General features: G+C 46.5%; 2 protein-coding genes across 5 annotated transcripts in view; one reads left to right on the forward strand and one right to left on the reverse strand.

Annotated features, from left to right (window-relative positions):
- Positions 1-4010, forward strand: part of prdm6 (PR domain containing 6) — a 62628-nt gene extending 58618 nt beyond the window's left edge. The window contains exon 9 of one of the 2 annotated variants that reach the window (XM_028413392.1): positions 1834-4010. In XM_028413392.1, the coding sequence (XP_028269193.1) occupies positions 1834-1948 (115 nt within the window). In that variant the 3' untranslated portion in view covers positions 1949-4010. The remainder of the gene's footprint in view (positions 1-1833) is intronic. The other variant, XM_028413393.1, reaches the window with a different exon arrangement.
- Positions 4011-6867: 2857 nt separating this feature from the next.
- On the reverse strand, positions 6868-23374 carry cep120 (centrosomal protein 120). Of its 3 annotated transcripts, XM_028413390.1 has the most exons (21): positions 23165-23374; positions 22337-22493; positions 21747-21861; positions 21528-21672; positions 21295-21443; positions 21003-21200; positions 20708-20926; positions 20318-20552; positions 20037-20226; positions 19636-19785; positions 19373-19555; positions 19206-19302; positions 14740-14889; positions 14573-14662; positions 14410-14502; positions 14171-14332; positions 13972-14094; positions 13046-13144; positions 9040-9185; positions 7818-8068; positions 6868-7731 (listed from the first exon to the last, which is right to left on the reverse strand). In XM_028413390.1, the coding sequence occupies exons 1-20, from the start codon at positions 23211-23213 to the stop codon at positions 7852-7854; spliced, it is 2967 nt and encodes a 988-aa protein (XP_028269191.1). In that variant the 5' UTR covers positions 23214-23374; the 3' UTR covers positions 6868-7731; positions 7818-7851. The 3 variants fall into 3 exon arrangements, with proteins under 3 accessions (XP_028269191.1, XP_028269192.1, XP_028269190.1); XM_028413391.1 differs by having other exon boundaries at positions 6868-8068; positions 20318-20549; XM_028413389.1 differs by having other exon boundaries at positions 6868-8068.
- Between the last annotated feature and the right edge of the window lie 466 nt (positions 23375-23840).

A 23840-nucleotide genomic window follows, 5' to 3' on the forward strand; every position in this document is an offset into this window, starting at 1 on the left:
TTCGTCCTGCTGGATAAGTCGCTGTGACAGAGCGGCTTCAGAGCGCCTTTGAAGTCAGTTGCTGTTGTGGTTTTGTACATTTACAGACAAATAACAGGAATGTCCACCTCGGGGCAGAGCGGTGCTGGGTGGGTCTGCTTTCTGTTTCTCAGGCTGCAAGAAAATGTACAGAATGAGGAGGGTTCAGATGGGTCTGCGCTGCTCTTCTTTGATTCAATCTAACTAGTAAAACAAAAAATACTCGATTAGATTAGAACATTCACCACGACCTCAGACTTTACAGAACACTTCCAGCCTTCAGGCGACTGACAGCTGCAGTTCTCCTCCTCTGCCTCCGCTGCCTCCCTGCCGGGTTTGTTTGGTATATAATTGTGAATTTTGTTGCTTTTTAGGATCATCTAGAATAGAATAGAATAGAATAGAATAGAATATACTTTATTAATCCCTCGGGGAAATTTGGGTACCAACAGCACTACAACACCAACAGTCAGAGCAAGAGTTAAATAGAATAAAATAAAATAGAATGAAATAGAATATAGTGCAGTAAAAAAATAAAAGATAAGAGGAATTATTTACAAACATTGCACACCAGCAATAAGTAATAGTGCAATAAATAATTACTCTGAGTGGATAAATACATGTGAGTGTGGGTCATTGACCTAACTGACAGAACTGGATACAATAGAATAGAATAGAATAGAATAGAATAGAATAGAATAGAATAGAAATACTTTATTCATCCCAAGCTGGGAAATTTCACTGTTGCAGCAGCAAAAAAACAGTCACTCAAGCAAACTTAAAAATAACAAATATCTCTAACGGTAAAAATTAAACAGTATTTACATTATTTACAGCAAGATAAAAAATAAACACAGGTGCAGAAGCAAAAATGTGCAGTTGTAATGCAGGTATACATATAGTCTAAATCGGAAATGATATATTATACAGAACAACAGTGTGAAATTTGAAAACTCACCGTCCCTTACAGCAGTTCAATATTCATAGGAAAATATCAACCTGTAATTTAACACTTTCAGTCTCCTATAGACGTTAAATTAGGACCTAATTTCTCCAGCAAAATCTAGCCTGCTTTGTGTTGTGTTTTTATTTAATGTCGCTGCAGACACACACTGTGTGGTTCTTATGAAGCCCCCCCCTCCTCCTGCCATCCATCTAACAGCAGTTAGTCTTGTTTCAGGGCTGCTGAGTCCAATACCTCAGCACAGCTTTCTCTTTGAAGAGCTTACACACACACACACACACACACACACACACACACACACACACACACACTTGAAAACACACATTTAAATGCCCCCCCCCCTCCAGCTCACACTAAAAGCTCAGTTTCTCCTCTGTGTCTATTGAAAGTGACAGTGACGCTGCCTTATCAGGCCTGGATACATCTGAGTGTGTGTGTGTGTGTGTGTGTGTTAAAGTGTGTGAGATGGGAATACCCTCTTCAGCCTGTGATAGATTATTGACAGGTGGACTGTGTGTGTAATTTGTCGGTCAGGTTGTGAAGATCAGGGCAACAATTACAGCTTGCTGCTCCGCTGGGCCTCACACACACTTTACACTGTCACTGGATATTAGAGTTAACAGGGCGCTCTGTGTGTGTGCGTGTGAGGGAGTGTGTGTACATGTGTGTTAGCACTAGTGTGTGTGTGTGTGTGTGTGTGTGTCTGGGTTTTTCTCTTTGTGTTTTTTGAGCTTCTCTACATCCAAACTCTGAAACCAGTCTCTTATGTGTCTTTGTGTTTTCTTCCTCTGTGTGTGTGTGTGTGTGTCTGTATGTGTGTGTGCGTGCATACGTATATGTGTGTGTGTCAGGTGCGAGCGTTGCGACCGCAGCTTCACACAGGCCACCCAGCTCAGCCGCCATCAGCGACTTCCCAACGAGTGTAAGCCAGTGAATGAGAGCAGCGAGTCCATCGAGGTGGATTAACCCCTGACTGTTCACTGTTCACTGACTGTTCACTGACTGTTCACTGACTGTTTACTGACTGTTTACTGACTGTTTACTGACTGACACTCTTCCACTTTATGGTTGCTACATTTGAAAATGTGTCTTTTTCCTCCGTCCACATTATACCCACGTTTTCCCTATAACACTGGCAGCGTTACTGAAACATGTTCAGTGTTTTTCCTGAAGCTCCACAGACACAGGAGGCTCCATGGACAGGCTACAGGGAGGTTTTTGTTGTTTTCATTTATATTTATGTGCCCATCATAATGATAAACGTATAATAATGTGACAGCTAGAGAAAGCAGAGGAGCAACCATCATAATGTGCCTATCCCCATGGTCCTTGAATGCACCGTGTGTGATAGAACAGTGTATTTTAATGTTGTCCCTCTTAGTATCCAACTGAGTAATGGACACATGAAGCCAAACAAACATTAAGTTAGTTATGCACGTTTCATTTCTTTTCGGAATTGGACCTTTTCAGATTTAGCAGCCGGAGTGTGATCACAGTCTGACTGTTTACAGCTTTGACTGACGGACTGACTGACGGACTGACGTCTGCAGAGGAGCGACTTTAAAGCCACATTCATCCTGCTGGAGAGAACCCTGATTCAACCAAACCAAAGATCCTTTTGTTTCCAGCAGAGAAGCAGAACTCCAGGACAGAGGACTCACAGACGTAGCTTTTTTGGACGAGGATATTTATTGAGACTTTTGGGAATCGCAGCAAGTTCCCCTCCAAAGAAAACTCAAAAACAATGAAATACCAAAAACCCATCAGACGGACAGTCTGTAGCTTTACTTCTGTGTTTTCTGATTTTTTTGTTGTTTTTCCTGCGATGCCAAAGGAGGGCGCGACCAAAGCAAACAGACGGAGGATGCACAACGACAACACAAACAACTTGTTTTCCAGCACAAAATGAAGAAGAGGAGGATGTATTATAAAGAAAAAACAAAGTTCTATTTATCTCATGCTCATGTCAGGCTTCAGGCACTTTGGTTTTTACATGTTTTATTTAATTTTTGCCGCTTTAAAGGAAAAAACTGAGAGAATGGACGTGATTTCTTATAGAAATAACCCCACAGTTCATGAAGAAAAGTGTCGAAGCGTTCTGTGAATGAACGTTTCTTTCATCCCGGTCAGTTTGTCATGTTTCTGTTTAGAACAAGGAGACGTCCGCTCCCTCACTGAGGGCTGCAGCTGTCATGGTTACTGTGGTCTCACAGAGTCCATCCACCAACAGTCTCAGATGTGTAAATAGTCCCGTGTCATGAGGAGACACTTTGTATTAAAATGAGTGAGGTAAGCACAGTTATTACACCAAAAAGGTTTTTGTGCCTGAGAGTTAAAAAGCTTTAATTATTGATAATAATCTGAAAACTGTAACTTTCCAAAGACCAACGAAGTGTTGAACCTGCCAGGTGGAAATCTGCACCTCAGCTCAAAGAGTCGTTTCACCGCCGGACAAACACACACACACAGAAACACACACAGAAATCTGTCGTTTGCACAACGTACCCATAAAACTGTCCGACGGTCGGCTTCTATTCTCCGAACCTGTCGGTGACGCCGTGCGACTCCCACGTCAGTCGGACATGTTTGTTTGCGCCGCAGTGAAACGTCTCTTCGGTCGGGATGCAGATCGATCCGGTGCTGTACATAGAAAAAATGCAAGCTATGGGATTTTTATATGATGGATCACTGAGGTGAAATAATTGAACAAAACATAAATGTGAATTTGAACCAGAGTGAATTCACTTCCTGTTCACGTCTGTGAGGACGGACAGAGGCGACCTGCGTTTGTTTGAACCGTCCTGACTCCTCTGACGGAGGTGACCCGCCCCGCGGATCAGCTGGACAGGAAGTGAAGCCTGCTCTGATGATGATGATGATGATGATAATCAGACTGACAGAAACACACAAAGACTGAATGAATCCATTTTGACTCTTGTTTGCATGAGTTCCCTGTTTTTCTAACGATGACAACATGAGAGCAAACCCTCAAAGTTCCACAGGAAATAAAGCTCAGCTCCACTTTTCATTCTGTATCAGCTCTGTGTGGTTTATTCTGAAGTCAGCCTCTGTTAGCGTGGTGTTTATGGTGAGTACGCTTCTATGTCTGAATCATTTGTAATGTTTCTAAAAATGAAAACCGACGAGCGGATCAGCTGACACCTCTCTCTCATCTCTGCAGTAACCATGAAGCAGACCAGGCCCAGCTACAGACCAGGCCCAGCTGCAGACCAGGCCCAGCTGCAGACCAGGCCCAGCTACAGACCAGCTACAGACCAGGCCCAGCTACAGACCAGGCCCAGCTACAGACCAGGCCCAGCTGCAGACCAGGCCCAGGCCCAGCTACAGACCAGGCCCAGCTACAGACCAGGCCCAGCTGCAGACCAGGCCCAGCTACAGACCAGGTCCAGCTACAGACCAGGCCCAGCTACAGACCAGGCCCAGCTACAGACCAGGCCCAGCTACAGACCAGGCCCAGCTACAGACCAGGCCCAGCATGCAGACCCAGCTACAGACCAGGCCCAGCATGCAGACCCAGCTACAGACCAGGCCCAGCTGCAGACCAGGCCCAGTGTGCAGACCAGGCCCAGCTACAGACCAGGCCCAGCTACAGACCAGGCCCAGCTACAGACCAGGCCCAGCATGCAGACCAGGCCCAGCTACAGACCCGTCCACAGGTAAAACCCAGAAATAATAACACCTTTCTCAGATTGTTTCTCAGTCTTGTGGAAGGAAGCACGGAACCTAAAACTCTCACAACACACTAACAGTATATTCGTTGAGTGATGTGTGTCTGCATGCTGTGTTGTCATGGTTACCCCGTGGTTGTGGCTGTGGTGCACTGGCACAGGGTTCCGGGTGTTTGTTCGTTACTTGTGTGTTTGTATTTATTTCTGTGTGTTGTTATTGATAGTGGTGTCCCTAGAGAAGTGGGTTTGCAGTGAACCCTAGTGGTGAGTACTGAGAGCAAAGCGTGGACTCATTAAGTGTTAAGTTAAAACAAATGCTGTGGTTACTGCAAAACACACAAGCATGCAATTATAGATACAATAAGTTAGGGTGAGACCACTTGCTCATGTCCATGTTATGATGTTTAGAGCTAGGGTTAGGTCGAGACCCTGACCCTAGCTCTGCATTAGGGTTAGGGTCTCGGCCGTCGCGAGGCTTAGAGCCTCAAGTGAGACATTTCCGTAATGGTCTCAGTGAGCCGAATGTTTCTGGGGTTTTTTCATAATAACCACACAGGAGGTTTCCTCGGTGACCAGCAGCTGCCTGTACTTACTGCTAATAATGTGTAACACACACAGCTGTGTTGACCTCTGCTGTCAGTCTGCAGACTGGATTTTCCACTTTCTTCTGATTTCAGAGATTATTCCTGCGAGGATTCGACAAATTCACCAAAACAAACTCAGTCGGACCGTTCAGACATCAGTCACAGCCGTTTTTTCACCGTGGGAACCGGATCCAGAGCCCGAGGCCGAAGAAGTGATCGCACAGTGAGAAGTTTCATGACTTTTTCTTTTTAATGTGAACGAGTCCAGATTAGATTACATGTAATGAGATTATGGCAGTGATAGTTTTAATTAGAGGCAGTTAGTGTGAAAGAAGAAAAACAAACAGAGAAACTGCTGACGGAGAAACAGGAAAAGTGTTCGAGGTTCATTTGTTTGAACAAGTTGAAATGAAGAAAGACGTTAAAGGAAGAAAAACCATGATTTATGACCTCTATCTAAATAATATGGAACAAGTGAAAAATGTATTCTGATTATGTAAGTAAGACAAACAGTGAGCAGCCTTCAGCAGTAACAGATGACTGATGGTCAGACTGACGTGTCACCTGGACGCTGAAAGACCTTTTTTGTCACCTTTTGCAGAAACGAAGCGCTGCAGCAGAGACGGTCCGACATCCGTCCTCAGACTGCAGGAGGTGAGTCAGACCTGACAAACAGCATCGGTGCTTCTGTGTGTGTGTGTCTGAGTGTTTAATGGGTGTAATGGTTATAATGGTTTTGCTGGAATTTCCTGGCCTGAAAATATGAAGCAGACGAGAGGTCGCACTTTCAAAACCAATCAGACATGAAGCTGTGGAGTTATTTTAGTTTTAATTGGAAACATGTTGGTGAAGTTTCACTGTGAGAAAATGTGAGGAGGTTTTACTCTGTGTGATGAAGTCAGCCACAGGGAGTCACTTCCCGGTCGCCATCTTGACATTTTGGAGCCACAGGTGAACATATTTTAAACTAGGGGCCGCCCTCTAGTTTAGAATATGTTCACCTGTGGCTCCAAAATGTCAAGATGGCGACCGGACCGGCCGGTCTCCAAGCTCCGTTAGTCTTCCTCCTCCTGTGAGGATGAGTCGGTTATTAACATGTTATTACCGTGTTATTACCATGTTATTACTGTGTTATTAACATGTCATCTGTCTGCTTTCACGCCTTCATTTAACCTTAAACTTTCCAATTTGGCCTGTTTAAAAGTTCATTTACTCAAATAACATTCTTCACTTATTGATTTATAATTTAATATCTTAACTTTGACTTGATGATTTTTAAAATATATAATCAGAGTAGATAAAAAATTTTAAACTTTAATCATAAAATTCGAGTTAATCCTACATATACCAGCATAAGTGTTCCAAAAACGTGAAGTACTCACGTTTATTTATTTTAAAAATGTAATTTATATTACAAAAAAAATCAAATTGAGACAAAAACTAAATATTCTGAAATCAAAGGGAAAAGTCTCAAGAAAAATTGAACTGAAACTGAGCCAAAAAAAATCGTACCATACGCTTTATATGCATCATATAAAGTGCTATATAAATAAAATAAAATGGAATATATTTAAATGTTGTAGTAAAAGAAACAGAGATCTTAGACAGCAGCTTTTATTACAAAATAATTTATTCCAGACGGACACACGGATCAGAGGCGTCTGCTCTGATGATAAAAAATAAATTAATGTCTGCAGCAGGCTTCACTGAGGCTGCAGCGCCACCTGCTGTCACAGTACACAGTACCACACACATCATAGTCACACCACAGCAACACGTGATTCAGGGTCAGTAATGCTTCCGACTTTCCCCCCCATTAAAGGGCCACTAACTACTGATCATGTTGATTTCTACATGATTGCTGATTGATCACCAAATCAAATCATCAGTGCAGCGATTGATTTTTTTCCCCTGTGGTGCATTTAGTGTCACACCAGCATGTGGGAAATGAGTCTACTTACAACAAAGTTAACAGCACAGTTTGCTTAATGCTACTATTCAATGAGGCCTGTGCAGAGATAAACAAATGCCGGGCGCTCGCTGCAGGTCATTGAACGCCACACTGTCAATGTGACGACCTCCGCTGATTCAGATCACTTAGAAATACACAGAGGAAAGTTTGGAGGCCGACCAGCAGCTCTGCAGGTTCACATGCAGGGTTAAAGGTAAACAGAGCGAGGCTAGCTGACGATGCTAAGCTACACTGACTGAGCTTGTTTCTCCTACAGATGCCAGAGAGCCTGACGTCAGGAGGTTCAGTGACCTGCGGGTGGCGATGAGGAGCTCAGAAGAACACCAGATGATCGTGAACGGTGCAGGGAACACGCTGCTTGGAGCAGTGTTGGTGAGTTTATGCAAAGTGTGAAGATAACTTCTGTTTACATTAGATTCATCAGAGCCTTAACACAGACATCAGCTGACCAACATCTCCAGGAATTTGCAGCGTCAGATTTTTTTGCTGATGAACTAGATTTGACTGTTAAACCAGAAAAACGTTAAAAACTACAGAACACAAAATCAGACCAGTAACAGTAATAAAGCTCAAACATGGCTCTAGTATACCTGCAGCCTCTGTCAGTCTCTGATTGGACGGCTGTCAGAGCGTCCCTCTGTCCCTCATGGCGTCCTGTATCTGTCTGTTGAGCTCGGCGATGATCCGGTCTTCGTGGGTGTAAACGCCGGTCCTCAGCAGCGTGTCCCGCTCCTCCAGCAGGCGGCTCAGGTGTTCGTCTGCGCTCTCATTCAGACTTGGAGCGGGGGCGGGGTCAGGTCTAGATGGGGCGGAGCCTAATCTGTCTTCCTGTTGTTTTAACCTGAAGAAGAAAAAAAACAGTAAGAAAACCCTCCAGGACGTCCCGATCACAGCTGTGAACTCTGCAGCCATTTATAACCAGTCACTGCAACCTTTCTGTAAGTTTGACCAATCCCTGTCAGTCAGCCACACGTCAGCTAATTAACCTTCTTATTTCCTTGTTCTATGTAGAAGATGCAGCAGACATGTGAAGTCATCCATCAATATTAAGGAGAAATTGTAACCATTTGCAAAATACAGCTCTTCGAAAGTTTACTGAGTTTTCTCAGGTTTCGGCCAAGTTTCAGCTGTCACTGCTCGGCCTCTGCTGTATGTAGGAATCTGGTGTTTGCTGCATAGAGCTAACTTTTCCCATAGAATCAGAAAATGTAATCACTTTAGTCCTATCATGAATAGTGTGGGCGTGATAAATGCCTAAAAATGGCCGAAAACCAATAAATGTGAACATTTGTCCAACTTCTCTGCATCACTGCTCTGTAAATATGTAAGATATAGAGCTGATATTTGGTACAGTCATAGTGGTGATATGTCTCTACCAGGAAATACCACCAGTATATTTATACCTTTTAAAGAAAGGCCACAGGAATGTTTTCATGTCGTCTTTTACAATTTTTGAGAAAATGTGATTTTTTCAAAGCCACATTTGAACATGTTGACAGTGATCCAGCTCCTTCATATTTTTATCACGTGACCTCACATATCTCAGCATGAGATATGTCCCTGCAAATTTCACCACAACAAGCATGTAAAAAGATCTCAGCCTTCACTGCAGTGTTTGGAGTAAACTCATGTTAGGACCCGTGAAATCCTGCAGGGACCAAGTAAAGTGCTGCTGCTGAGCCACGTGCGTAACTACAGTTTATTGCTATGATGATGATTTGCGTCGTCCGCAGCAGCAGCAGTCATCTTGACCAATCAGAAGTAAGTTTGCACTCACTGACTAAATGCAAGCTGTGTGTGAAGCATCGTCACCTGTTGAGTTCGTTCCTGATGCTGTCCAGCTCCTGCCTGTCCTGCCGGACCGCCTCCTTCTCCTCTGTTGCCAGGTAACGCAGCCTCATGGCCTCCAGCTCCGCCTGCTGCTTCTTCAGACGCGTCATGGCGTTCTCCTGCTCGCGCTGCACAGACACAAAGAGTCACAGAACGTCTGCGTGATTTAGGAACGTTTCACGGCTTCGGGCTGGTCTGAGCTGAGAGCGTTCATAAACAAACCTCTGACCCGCCGCCTCTACACGCCAAGGAACTGTTTTTGTATAATTACACTCAGCGCTGTTTGGTGATAAATTTGTCTGGTTTCACATTTTCATAAAACCTCCCTGAGAAAAATGCTGCAGAACTTGAGAGAATTCACACGCTCGGAACAGACGGAACTTCATTAAAGTGTCCAGAAGTCGTATTTTTCTCTCAGCTGCTCAGACTGCAGCGATATCATCTGGCTTCCAGCTGCACACTCATCCATCACAGCAAACACTGAGACTCCTCTCTGCTTCTTTCAGACCTTCAATTATCGATTATTATTTAGACGTCGCAGGTTCACGTCCAGCAACCTGCTGGGACGTGGGGGAGCCGATAAACCACTGCTGGACACTAAGATGGCGTCTGTGTCTGCGTGACGGCCTCGCAGGAGGACTGAGGAGGTTCACATCCGAGTATCAAATCAATCTGATCATTGATGAGTCAAGAAACTGTAAACACGTCTGACCTCAGCTGTTGCTTCTACAATATTTATAAAGTCACTTTTAACTCTGTCACAACTCTCAGTTCATTCATCGTGAAGCCATCAGACACTACACACACACACACACACACACACAGAGAAACACACACACACACACACACACAGAAAAACACACACACACACACACACACACACACACAGCGGCTGCACAGTTTTTTCTTACAGGACTTGTTAAAGTTGTTTTTGTAATTGCTAGTCCAACGTTCAAATAGCTACAGGTGAACTGATTAGAAGGCCAGAGGTCAAAGGTCAGTCTGATACTCAGACTGGCCTTTGACCTTCTAATCTCTTCTTTCAATCAAACATTTGTGCCAAATTTAAAGAACCCCTCACTGATTTAACACATCTCACTGACAAACATCTGCCCATCACAGGCCGCTCACTACACCAACAGCTGCTGTGGTTCCTGACTGATCAGACACAGGATGATGTTCAGTTCACGTCTGATCCATGTCTGACTGTCAGGTGTTCATCAAATGATGAAAAGTTCAACAGTGTGACACTGACCTGTAAAAAATTACTGTAACAACAACAAGTCCTGTAAGAAAAAAACCATCAGTCTCTGCAGCCGCTCTGTGTGTGTCTCTCTCTGTGTGTCTCTGTGTGTCTCTCTCTGTGTGTCTCTGTGTGTGTGTGTGTGTGTGTGTGTGTGTGTCTCTGTGTGTGTCTCTCTCTGTGTGTGTCTCTCTCTGTGTGTCTCTGTGTGTGTGTCTCTGTGTGTGTCTCTGTGTGTGTCTCTCTCTGTGTGTCTCTGTGTGTGTGTGTGTGTGTGTGTCTCTGTGTGTGTGTGTTCTGGTGATACAGAGCAGAGCGAGCAGCCGGCTGATCCTGGATGGGAAAACTAACATTTTCACATTACACACACACAGAAACCTTCACTTTCACACGCCTGATCACCTCCTCACACACACCACAATGAAAACACACACAGTCTCTCATGAACACATCATTCTCTCACACACACACACACACACAGCAGTGTGTTGACACAGGCTCCGCTCTCTGTGGACCATTAGCAGTCTGTATTACAGGCCGTTTTCAGGCTAATTACTAGAAAAACAAACAGGCTAAACATTTTCTCTGGTGCCCGCTGCCAAGGACAATCTGAGGCCGGGTCCTGGAACAATTAGAGGACGAGGTGATACCGAGGCCTCCACGGGGGGAGGAAGAGGAGGAGGAGGAGGGGAGCTGGGCAAAAGAGAAAAGCTACTAAAACTCAGGAGTTATTCGACAGATACACCATCAATCTGACTGCAGCCGTCACATCAGAGGCGCCACACACTGAGTTTAACACTGTGTGTGTCGCTGGTCCTGATTGGCTGGGGGAGGAACACTTCTCTCTGCTCACATGAAGTTTTCTGAGCAGCTCTGCACCTGCGGGAGTTCAGCAGGAGTTCATCGCTGCTGGGGGGGGGGTGGGGAATAAAACAGGAAGCCAACAAGGAAATTACAGATAAATGAGCTTCTGCTGATTTAAAGCTGCAGCCTCGGTGCATCGTGGTGTTTAAAGGGTTAACATCAGGCGACTCTGCAGAGCTTTCACACCGATACAGGGGAGATAACAAGATGCAGGAGCAGAGTGTACCCGTGGAAACGACCCCGGCTGTCTGGAACAACAGACCTCACTCTGCAGCGCCGTGATGGTCCAGGAATGAGCTCCCGCTGGGAACCATCGGAGCGCCTCCACGGGGACCAGTAACACTGAAACTCAGACCGCGGCCTGACAGACACACACCCACACACACACAGACTCGTGAGAGCGGGCGCTTTTAGTCTGGATGGAGCTGAACCCTGTGACAGGATCACATGACCACAGAAACCATGATGGAGGAGAGGCGCTCCATCAGTCAGGACTCCACCTTCATGAGGCCGGACGCCATGCTAACATTTAACACCCCGGCCTTGGTTTTTCCTCCATTGACCGCCTTAATGGTGCGAACACATCTGGTCTCCAATGTGACTGGACGGCATGAGCAGCCACCTCAGTATGAAGACCATCACAGCAAAGCAGCTGTTAGCTTGAAGCTAAATGCTAGCAACACGTTGCCTCCCTGACCATCAACACCCAGCTCCTACAAAGATCCTAATTCAGTGAGCCGACCTTCTACTTAGCCTTTAAAACAGCAAACTTTAATCTCTTTGTCCCAATATTTTCCCTCCAGCCTAAGCTCCTTGTCCCAATATTTTGAATTCAGAAACGCAGCGGCCGCCTCTCCGCGCCGCCTGGGTTGAAAAGCACATTATTCCTCGGACAAGAATTTTTATGATCCGACTTGAGCTAAACAGCACGCCATGCGAGGCGCGGAGAGGAGAGAATAAATAGGCGCGGAGAGGCCGAGAAAAACCAAACAAGCGCCCGGCATTAAAAACCGCCGCGCACCAAGATGGATGGTCGTGTAAACACAGGCCTGATATTTTATAAAAAGCAAGAGTGAGACATCTGAGCGGTTAGCGCCATCGCAGGGATGATTAATAGGCGGGAGGTGACACTCGGCACCGAACCCCCTTAGAGCTGCATAAATCACCGAGTGTTTTCTTTACAATGATGTGGCACTTAAAGGGGGGGGGGACACAAAGGAGAAGGAAACAGAAGAAGAAGAAGAGGAGGAGGAAGAGGAGGAGGAGGAGGAGGAGGAGGAGGAGGAGGAGGAAGAAGAGGAGGAGGAGGAGGAAGAGAGGCCGAGGGAGGACGGGACGTCAGCTGCTTCGTGTCAGTAACAGTTATTAGTTTGTCAGATAAGCTGTGTGTGTGTCTGTGTGTGTGTGTGTCTGTGTGTGTGTGTGTGTGTTTACATTAGTCTTAGACTAAAGCCCCACTTTGCGCCTGTGTGTGTGTGTGTGTTTACATGTTCGTCTACCTTTGTGAGGACCGGCCCCAGATGCAGGGTTTGTCAGTCTGCACAGCTCAGACCTGTTTTTAAGGGTTAAATTTGAATCAGGTTGAAGATTAATGATTGGTGCTCAGCTGTGTGATGTCACATGTGGTCCTCACAAAGGTAGATATACAAACGCAGTCTACCTGACCTCAGCTTCGTCTGCAGTACACACACACACACACACAGACACACACACACACACAGACACACACACACACACACACAGACACACACACACACACAGACACACACACACACACACAGCTCTTTCCTAAGGACCTGGGACACACTGACGGTTCAGACCAAAATCATCTGAGTGATCATTCAGATCTTCTGCGGCTGTAACAGCGCCCCCCTCTGGTACCTGTTTGAAGCGGGCCAGCTCCTTCAGGGCGCGCCCCCACTGCTGCTTGTAGTGAAGTTTGGACTTGGTGGTGGACTCCAGCTTCCTCTCCAGCTCCACCTTAAAATCACAGAGGAAAAAACACATGAGAACCGACCTGGAACAAAAACCCGTTTACATCACTGCGTGTATTTAACTGTTGTGATCCTCAAAGGAAGGCTGCAGATACAGCAGTGTTTACTGTGCATGTGAGGACACATGGCCGATGTTTTCATGAAACAAAAATGAATAATTCCATGAAGATCATGTAAAATAAAAGGAATCCTTCACTCCAGTGTAGAGCTGTGTTTTATTTGTCAGTCAAACAATTCTCATCATGTCATGGAATGAAAAAGTGTTCATGAAACATTTCCATAAAAATAATGTTTATAAACAAACACTGAAGCTGAGACCTGCCTCTGTGACGTGAGGTTTCATTAAGTCATAGTTATTTATTTACCAACGTATTCATGATGTTATTGTGTAGTTATCTGTTCACCACTCGTGTATTTATCTCAATTATTATTGTTATAATTACTATTTTTACTAAATATATATATTCTACATATTTCTTTAGATTTGGACGGTCAGACCTCTGTATGTTTCATTCACAGCGTTTCATTGGTCCGAGTTTTATCCTTTGTTTTTAACTTGTTTATACAACTGAAAGGTGAACTGTGTGTGTGTGTGTGTGTGTGTGTGTGTGTGTGTGTGTGTGTGTGTGTGTATCTTTGGAAAGCACCATGTGCTGCAACTGTTATTGTATAAAAAATGTTATATAAATAAAGATTGATTGACCTCTCTGTGAAGCAGCCAGGACGAGGTGTCAATGATCAGATGATGATGGTTCTCTACATGCAGACATCAGTGTTAACGTGTGCTTTAACGTGTGGTTCCGAGCCTCCTACCTTCTCCAGACTGAGCAGGTTGACCTCTGACTGCAGTCTGACCTCTGGCCTGACGCTCTGCTGTTCTCTGTAGAGCTGGAACTCCTTCTCCAGCTGTTTGTATCGACCCTCACCGTCTGAGATCTGTGACACAAACGGAGTGGTTATCTTCAGGTGAAGCCCCGCCCCTCAGACCTACGCCTCTGCTTCTGCCTCCGACCTGCTGCAGCAGCCGCGCTCGCTCCTGCTCCACCAGTCGCACTTTCTCTCTCTCCAGCTCCACCCGGTGGTCACACTCCTGCTGCAGCCTCCTGCTGCTCTCCTGCAGCTCCCTCTGGGTCAGGGCGTGCTCGGCCCGCAGGTCCCGCTGCAGCCTTTCAGTCTGAGGACACACACACACACGTTAGGGCGGAGTTCATGCGGATGTTCTTCACATCAAAGGCTGGATCTGGATCTGACCTCCAGCTCGGCCGCGGCCAGCTGCTTCTCTCTCCTCTCCAGGTCAGACAGAGTCTTCTGAAGCTGCTCCTCCAGCAGGTTGTACTCCACCTCCTGTAAACACAATGAGGGTCAGACCTTCATGTTGTACAGACCTGTGTGTGTGTGTGGACAGACTCCCCACCTTCTTCCTGACCAGCGCCTCCCGCTCTCGGTCCCTCTTCCGCCACTCCTCTGCCAGCGCCTGCATGTGGCTCAGCTCCTTCTTCTTCAGCTGAAACGAACACTTTTGTCTGAGTCTGTTTTCTATTGTGTCGACATGTTGGAAAATAAAAACCTGCCTCCTGGTACCTGATGGTCAAACAGATCCTCCTGCTCCTCCTTCCACAGCTCCAGCTCCAGGGCCGTGCGGTACTCCAGCGTGTCTCTGGGGGCCACAGGAGCAGCAGGTCTGGGTGCGGCAGGGTGGGAAGACCCCTGAGCCTGAGCTGGAAGTTCATCCTGGAGACGTTGAAAAACATATTTAACAGACGTGAATCAGTGTAAAGGTGTTTGTCTGCAGTGTATTGATTGATTATTAATTCACTGAAACGCTGAAGCAGATCAATCTGCACCAACCAGACAGAGCAGGCAAGTCTGAACCAAGAACAGCAAGAACAGTCAAAATAAAACAACAGGATCGGACACCGGCTCATTAAAAAGCTAACTTATTATGGCTGGAGTACACACACACACACACACACACACACACACACACACTGTATATAAAGTCTGGTCCAGACAGGACAGGGTTCTGAAACACGGTGGAACCTGAAGTCCCGCTGATGACGGAACAACCTGGTGGCTATTAGCGTTAGCTGCTAGCTAGCAGTCTCATCACTAGTGACGAAAGTTACGCACTTTACTGCCGTTCTCCACCTTTAAATATTCCCAGTAGCACATCGTTGGATCTTCAGCATCCTCCCCGGCTGCAGCAAAAATGACTTTTCTACTTTCACTGTTTGTTGCGTTCTCATTTTTAACCCATGCAGATATTGACGGCTGCAACCAACATGTGTATGATAGTGTGCCACGCCCCCCTCAGGGTCCTCCAGGGACATGCACCTGGTCACTCCTTGATTTGTCGCTGTCCAGTTGTGTGCCAGTCACAAATCATTTTAATCTGTTACCCTTAATGTCTCTTTGTATGTTTGAATCATGTTGTACTCGTGCAGGCACCTTTCCTGACGAACTCTCTGAATCAAACAAGGGCAAAATTTTGTCTAAATCAATAATCAGAAAAAAATTATTTTATTCTATTACTACTCTTGCTCTCAGGCAATGTTGAATCGAATCCAGGCCCAGGCTAAATCAAAATCATATTGATTCCCCTGATGAATTCAGAACCAGATCAGGACTTGGGATAATACATATAAATGCTCGTAGTTACCCAAATTAGATATGATCTAGTCTATGATCAAACTCTGGCTCAAAACCAGTGATACTGGCATTCTGGTGCTCTCTGAAACATGGTTGAACAAGTCGGTCTCAGACGAGGATATTTCCATATCAGGATATAATGTTTTTTGCTGTGACCAACAAAAGGTGGTGGAGTAGTGATCTGTTAAAAAGTTCCACTGTTCTCTCTTCTCTGTCTATTCTGAAACAATTGGAATGTTTAACCCTAAAACTTGAATTCTCGAAGGGGCATTCTCTCAAAATCATGGGCTGTTACAGACCTCCTGGAGCCTGCAATGAAGCCCATCCATCCATCCATCCATCTTCTACTGTTTATCCGGGGCCGGGTCGCGGGGGCAGCGGTCTAAGCAGGGACGCCCAGACTTCCCTCTCACCGGACACTTCCTCCAGCTCCTCTGGGGGGATCCCGAGGCGTTCCCAGGCCAGCCGAGAGACATAGTCTCTCCACCGCGTCCTGGGTCTTCCCCGGGGTCTCCTCCCAGTGGGACATGCCTGGAACACCTCCCCAGGGAGGCGTCCAGGACGCATCCGAACCAGATGCCCGAGCCACCTCAGCTGGCTCCTCTCGATGTGGAGGAGCAGCGGCTCCTCTCGGGTGACCGAGCTTCTCACCCTCTCTCTGAGGGAGCGCCCAGCCACCCGAAGGAAACTCATTTCGGCTTGGGGGCAGGAGCTCTCCTCCCACCCAGAGAGGACAAGCCACCTTTTTCCGGTGGAGAGCCATGAATGAAACAATGAAGCCCTTACAACTCTATTCAACAAAGTCACGGAGTTACACTCTTCTGAATTCGTGCTGGTAGGAGACTTAAACCTTGATTGGCTGACTTCAACCTCAGTTTGAAATCTCTCTGTGATTCCATAAACCTCACACAATTAATAGATAGTAAACATAAAGCATCCGTCATCCGCCTCACACAAATACACCAAAATAGGCATTTTGCCAATGCTCTCAGTGATTCATTGCTACTGTCAGAAATACCAAACCACCTAAAACTAAGCCGTGTGTCCTTGTCAAAAGAGATCTCAAGCACTTTAATGAACAAGCTGTTATTCACCATCTGGCCCACTTTGAGTAATGTGGACTTAGCCTGGCTACTTTTATGATGAGTTTTAAGACTTATTAACAAACATGCACCTTTTAGAAAGTTCAGAGTAAAAAGGTGTAAAACTCCCTGGTTTTCACCTGAGATTGGAAGTCTTCTTAAAGATAGGGATGCTGCTCGGTCCAGAGCTAGGAGAAGGAAATCCGAAGCCGACTGGCTCAGGTTTCGTCAGCTAAGAAATAATAAATAAGAAATAATAAAATCCAGCTTCCATCTTTCTGAGACGACTAAAAGCTTAAACGACCCCAGGAAGTTCTGGAAAGTCGGTAAATCCACGTCGGACTTTGCTCATGAAAATGAATTCCCTAACTTCTTGGTCAAAGATGGTAAAGCGGTGACTGAAAAATCTGCCATGCTAAATCACTCTAACGAACATTTTATATCTGTCGGTTCTCGCTTTAACTCTTTAGACTCCAATTTTAAAATCCCCACTACAACTGCAGAAATGTTAAATATGGACAACAGTCCTACTGATTACACTTTCAGTGTCTCCCCCGTGTCTGCCCTGGACGTTCTCAAAGCCCTGAAGGATCTGGATACCAAGAAGTCTGCCGGGCCGAATAAGCTTGACTCCCAATTCTTAAAGCTAGCTTCAGATTACATAGCCGAGCCTCTGTCACTCATCTTTAATTTAGGTCTGAGTCTAACAAAATTCCAAATGTATGGAAATTTGCTTTTATACTTCCTCTTCTAAAAGGAGGCGACCCTGCGGAACTAAACAATTATAGACCAATTTCAAAACTATCTTTGAGAAGCTTGTCAGCGTCTGAAGGCATTTTTAGATTCTTAACAGCATTTAACCGACTTCCAGTCTGGGTTTAGAAAACAGCACAGCACTGTCACAGCCACCTTAAAAGCTTTAAATGATTTTATCCATGCTCTGGACCACAAGCTACACTGTGCAGCCCTGTTTATTGACCTGGTAGACCACCCCCTCCTGATGAAAGCCTTGGTTTGCCGACTGTCTCTCAAACAGATCCCAGTGTGTACAGATGGTTCTGTATCGTCTTCTCTTGGGATCACGAGGGGAGTGCCACAGGGCTCAGGTTTAGGACCTACTTTATTTTCTATTTATATTAATAATATGTGTTTTAATCTGTCAAATGTCACTTATCACTTTATGCTGATGACACAGTCATTTACTGCTGCTCTGCTTCACTTGCACAAGCCTTTGAGTTTTTACAGTCTTTTTTTAACACTGTTCAACTACATCTGCAATCACTGAACTCGGTTTTAAATGCAGAGAAAACAAAAGTGATTCTCACCAAGGTGTAGAGGACAGGATAACTTGCCTGTGATAACAACACTCCAAGGGAAACACATTGAACTGGTCAGCAGCTATAAATATCTTGGATTCTTACTTGACTCAGAGCTGTCATTCAAAGCACATATTTCAAACCTAGTCCACAAATTAAAGGTGAAACTTGGGTTTTACTTTTGGAACAAATGTTGTTTTTCTCTCAGAGCCCGCAGACTTCTGGTATCGGCATCCTTTTTACCACTGATCGATTATGGTGATGTTGTATACATGACTGCGTCGATCAAATGCCTCCAGTCCTTGAACACTGTTTATCACTGTGCCTTGAGGTTTGTGACTGGCTGTACCCGCCTCACCCACCACTGTGAACTGTATGCCAAAGCTGAGTGGCCTTCCCTGAGCACAAGGAGGCACACCCACTGGATGGCATTGGTCTATAAGACCCTCCTTGGTTTGGCTCCACCTTATCTGTGTACTCTTCTCCAGCGAACTATCAACCACTACGCCCTACGATCCAGCAGCATTTGCCACCTGCAGGTCCCTCATGTACGGACTGAACTGGGAAAATGGGCCTTTAGCTTCTCTGCTCCTTCAGCCTGGAATACCCTCCAGACTGATTTAAACATTTCTGAGCGTATCTCATTTAAAACTTTTAATTCTTTGTTACGCATCAGTGCCTGTGTTTCTTTGCTGCATTATTTCACTGCTCTGATAACTGTTTCCATCTTGTTCACCAACTTTAAATTGTTGTTCTAATGTTCTTGACGTGTGCTGCTGACCACTTGGCCAGGTCACCCTTGTAAATGAGATCTGGATCTCAATGGGTTTTTTACCTGGTTAAATAAAAATCGATCTGATTGAACTGTAAAGACTCACATTCATCCATGTTATGTCCAGGTGTTTAGAATTGAGGCAGCTGGACTCATGTTTGTCTTTGTGGTCAAACTGTCACACATTGATTCTAGGGGTCTGTGCTGCAGAGCCGTGCTGTGACTCACCTGGGACGAGTCCGACACGATGACCTCGGTGGCTTTGACCAATCCCAGATCCTCCAGCGTCGACACATAACTCAACTCCACCACTTTCTCCGACGGACTGAGGAGGAAACACAGCCGTTACACTCAGCACGCGCTCGGTCCGTCAGCCTGTCAGAGCCGGTTCTTACCGATGCGTTTGGACCACAGGGATCCGGTCCTGGTGAGTCTGTCTCCAGCCCTGCTCTCCTGAGGGAGACAGGAATTGTTTCCTCTCAGAGCTCAGCAGGCGGGACAGCTGGATGGAGGCTCGTCCAATCAGCTGGTCTCTGCTGGTGGAGTCTCTGTGCCACACCTCCACCACCAGGGGGACTCTGCAGCACACGTACAGTCATATGAACACTCTGTGTGTGTGTGTGTGTGTGTGTGTGTGTGTGTGTCTGTGTGTGTGTACCTGAGGAAGGTGTCCTGCAGCTGCTGAGGAAGTGCAGCGAAGTCGAAGGCGCAGTAGGACTGAGGCAGAGACGCCTCCATGTTCCGGTGCAGCTCCACAGGAGGGCTGGTCATGATGGGAGCCACGCTGCCGAAGAACGGGTACGAATACCTGAAGGACGACAAACGCACAACTGTCAGGCTGCACAGTCAGTGGGTTTGTGAAGGTCTTATTGTTTAAAATGATTTTGCTCTTTATTCAAATATAGTGGCTACTTGTCAGGGTTAAGAAGTTCAGAATAGGCTTTAAGTCTGTCTGATGACGTCCTGTCATCTCTTGAAGGATGAGGTGCATAAAGACCTTTGTGTGTGTGTGTGTGTGTGTGTGTGTGTGTGATGACACTCTTCATGTGAGGGGCTAACCTGAGCGTAGCGGCGATGGGGTGCGGTGAGCTGAGGTTGGCGAGGCTGCGGAGGTCCAGAGAGAAGCAGTAGTGATGGGCAGAGGCGGGGATGGACACTTTGGGAGCAGAGACACTGACGGATGATGCTCCACCTTCTGCTGCTGCCTCTGCCGGAGTGTGTGGGGCTGAAGGAGCCTCAGAATCTGCAGCTGGACACACACACACACACACACACACACCTGTCACACACTGAACTGCCACACCGCTGTGTGAAAAGGATTTGCGGTTCTTTGACCCCACCTGCCAGCCCCGCCCGCTGTGCCCCGCTGCGGTGCAGCTCGTCCAGTAGACTCTCTACGTCGCTCTCTGTGTGGGAGGATGGAGGAGGCAGAGGAGGACCCCGAAGACCAGGAGGACCAGGAGGAGAACCGGCAGGAGGGTTTCGGACTGGAGAGGAGCTTACAGGTCTCTGTTCAGCCGGAGCGGTGACAGGTTGTGGTGGAGGTCCACCGCCGTCCTTGCTGCCCACAGACTGCTGAGAGGACACAGGACCATGCATACAGGTAATCTGATTACTACTAAGTATTTTCAGTAAAATATTCTGCACTCTTCAGTTAAACCAGGAAACCCATGATCGACTCACAGGTGACCAGCAGTCACATGTCAAATATTCTGGGGGTGTCTGTGTACCTGTGGTGCGGCGTCCTCCCTCCTCAGGGTAATGGCCACTCCCAGAGTCGGCTGCAGGTCGGTGGGCGGAGCCAGCAGTGTCTGCTTGGTGCGTTTTGGCGGCTGCAGTACGAACGCTCCCTCCACCGTCGCCGCCTTGTTCTCCAGATCCATGACAGACAGAGCGGAGAGGGAAACGTCTGTGCTGCCCAGAGAGCGGTTCCCACAGCACAGGTGGATCTGAGGAGGAGCACCGTCTGCACGTCAGACATGTGACCACAAAAGCGTGACCGGGGGGTGTTGGGGTGAGACTCACCTGTAAACTGGGCTGCTGGGACAGGAAGGCCTGGAGGACCGGTTTGCTGCTGCGGATGCGCACAGAGGCGCGCTCCGGCTCAAAGTCGGGACTCAGCAGGCTGTGGAAAGGCTCGCTGGTGATGTCATTGCCGAGTAAAGAGTAGTAGAAGAAGAACTCTGAGCCCTCTGCTGACAGCTTCATGGTGCTGGGAATCAGCTGCAGGAGGACGAGCAGGACGACATTTTAAACCTGACGTCTTCTTTAAAAACAGCTGCACCACAAAGAAAACTGCTCTGACTTCTGCGCTCACCTGCTCCAGTTTGGTGGCGAAGGCCACGGTGACAGACAGGACGAACATGTCGGTGCAGAGATCTGCTGGTCCCACCTGGTGGTGTCCCTGGTCTGCCAGCAGAACGGCCTCCAGCTTGTCTGGGAGCAGATCGGTTACTGAAGGAGAGCCTACATCAGCAGGAGGAGCGGCGACGTTAAACACACACCTGGTTAAACCCCGCTGGGCCAAAGAGGTACAGAGAGGCAGCATACCTTGCCGGGGCGGGGCCTTCTTGGCTTTGAACCTATCAGGGGAGGGCTCAGAGGGTCTGCTGTCGCTCTCCAGCACCACGCTGAGCAGCAGCGCCGGCCTCTGTTTGGTGTATTTACTGCTCAGCAGCGGATACCAGCGCGGATCCTGACACACATCAGACGGTAATCACAACACTGACGCTGGGCGCCGCAGCTCACGGCCTCGGCCTCTTCACTCACCTGTTTGACCTCCTGGGCCGATCGGAGGTCCAGCACGATGTAGCCCACACTCTCCCTCTTCTTGCTCACAGAGTCCACAGCGAAGCATTGGAGCTTGATGGGAGTCCTCTGCAGTCTGAGGAGACAGAGACGCAAAGAGGCGTCAACACAACACAACACAACAGTAACACAGGCCAACATGCTGTTTACATCAAACACCTGAAGTAGGTGAATCAATAAGAGAAGCTTCGAAACTCGCTTCAAATATTTCATCCCACTGTAATCTACTCAGACACTGAATTCTCTGAGTGTTCTTGAACGCATCATGTGTGACTGCAACATTTCAACTCTCATTTCAACAGTAAAATCCTCCAGAAATAAAGACTTCACATCAAGATTAGGTAAAAACTAAAAGTCCTGTCCTCCTCAGCAGGACGCCATGATGGAGTCACTGTGAGCAGCAGTCACATGACCAACACTCAGAGAGTCTGTCTGACCTGCAGCCTTCTTTCTAACTGCACACACACACACACACACGTCTGACTGCAGCCTGATCATTCAGAGTTCAGCGGGTTTAATGACACCTGAACGCCTCACAGAGCGGATCACACCTGTGCTGGTGCAGCGTCCTGCGGTCCAGCTCCCACGCCAGCTCCGTGCTGAACTGCGGCTGTTCTCTGTGCTCCACCGGGTCCGTGGCCAGCTGCTCCCCGTTGAAGCTCGCCTGAACCACCAGGCTGAGCCGGGGGCTCTTTGGGAAGTGACGACCTACGAATGGAGACAAAGGTTTATGTTCTTATTCACAGGTGATGAACAAACCAGCAGCTGTTTATGAAGATCATACACTCATTCATTTTGAATCACTGTTTATGATTTCATGATGTTTTAATTTCTGTGTATTTTATGGGACGTGAAGCAAAGAAATAAAGTTTATTATTATAATATTATGACTTGTGTGCAGCTCTGTGTGAGTGTGTTGGACCCAGTACGATGAGGTTTTGATGCACACGTTATTTGTAGTGCTTCATTCTTGGGGACATTGTGGACGTCCTGAAACCTCAGAACCTAACCTTAGTGGACACATGTGTCTCTGACAGGTGCTGTAAAAACACACTTTACCTGCTTCTCTGCCCCTCAGGGGTTAAAGAGGATAAATAACGGGTTAATAAGTCCTTTTAATGGACCAACATATTAAAATTCAGACATTTTAGAGGGAAGAGTAATCAAACATTTAATATATTAAGATTCGTCTCGTTTTCTGTGGATTAACCCAAAATTCAGGAGGATTTAACTGACCGAGCGAATAATAAAAACACACAGACAACAAACAACAGCCGCTGCTACACAAACAACCCAACAAACAGAAGCTAACAACAAACAGAAGCTAACAACAAACAGAAGCTAACAACAAGCAGCAGAAAGTTTCTGCTGCTTTTTACCTTCCAGGACGGACACGACGATGAGGAGTTGGTCAGTCTTCGCAGCCATGTTGACATTTGTGCAGCTTAAACGGAAACAAAACAAACTTTTATCTCAACTACGTCTTTTAATTCCGAACGTAGGCGGAAGTTTAACCGTAGTTTGTGGTTTAGACGCAGGGTAACTGTCGGTTACAGGCAGCAAACAGCCGCTTCGTTGTCAAGCTTTGGCGCCACCCATTTTGTTTTAAAACCGGAAGTGATGACGATGGTGGAAACGCTTTCCTGTGGTTCCTTTCTGCAGCGCCGCCTGCTGTTCGGCGGCGGAACTGCAGGACGATTAAACTGGAAGAGGGAAGAAGAACAAAGCTTTAAAAATAGGAATATAATATAAAAAATACACACTTTGTACACACTGCTTTTCTGTTTAATATGTTTTATATATTATTCTGTATGAATTTGTTTATTGTATGAAATGTATATCTTGATATCTGCCTGTCTTTATTTTATTTGCTCCTTGTAAAGCATTGTGTAACTTTCCACATGAAAAGAGTAAGATTATTATTATTTAAATTAATTGACGTTTTAGACGTTATGAGTTTAGGCTGCCCTCTGGTGGTCATGATGACTATTATATAAGATGTAGTTACATATTGTGACCACAGGAGGGCAGGATTAGCTGCATTAAACCAGACTA

The sequence above is a fragment of the Parambassis ranga genome, chromosome 9 (assembly GCF_900634625.1).
Source record: "Parambassis ranga chromosome 9, fParRan2.1, whole genome shotgun sequence".
Classification (NCBI taxonomy): Eukaryota; Metazoa; Chordata; class Actinopteri; family Ambassidae; genus Parambassis; species Parambassis ranga.

Bases quoted from the DNA above. Each gene is read 5' to 3' on its own strand.
- cep120 (XM_028413390.1), bottom strand. From the start codon at position 23,213: ATGGCTGCGAAGACTGACCAACTCCTCATCGTCGTGTCCGTCCTGGAA. The intron at 21,862-22,336 runs GTGTGATCCGCT...CTGTCTCCTCAG, and splicing joins AGGACGCTGCACCAGCACAG to ACTGCAGAGGACTCCCATCA. The intron at 21,673-21,746 runs GTGAGTGAAGAG...GATGTGTGTCAG, and splicing joins CGGCCCAGGAGGTCAAACAG to GATCCGCGCTGGTATCCGCT.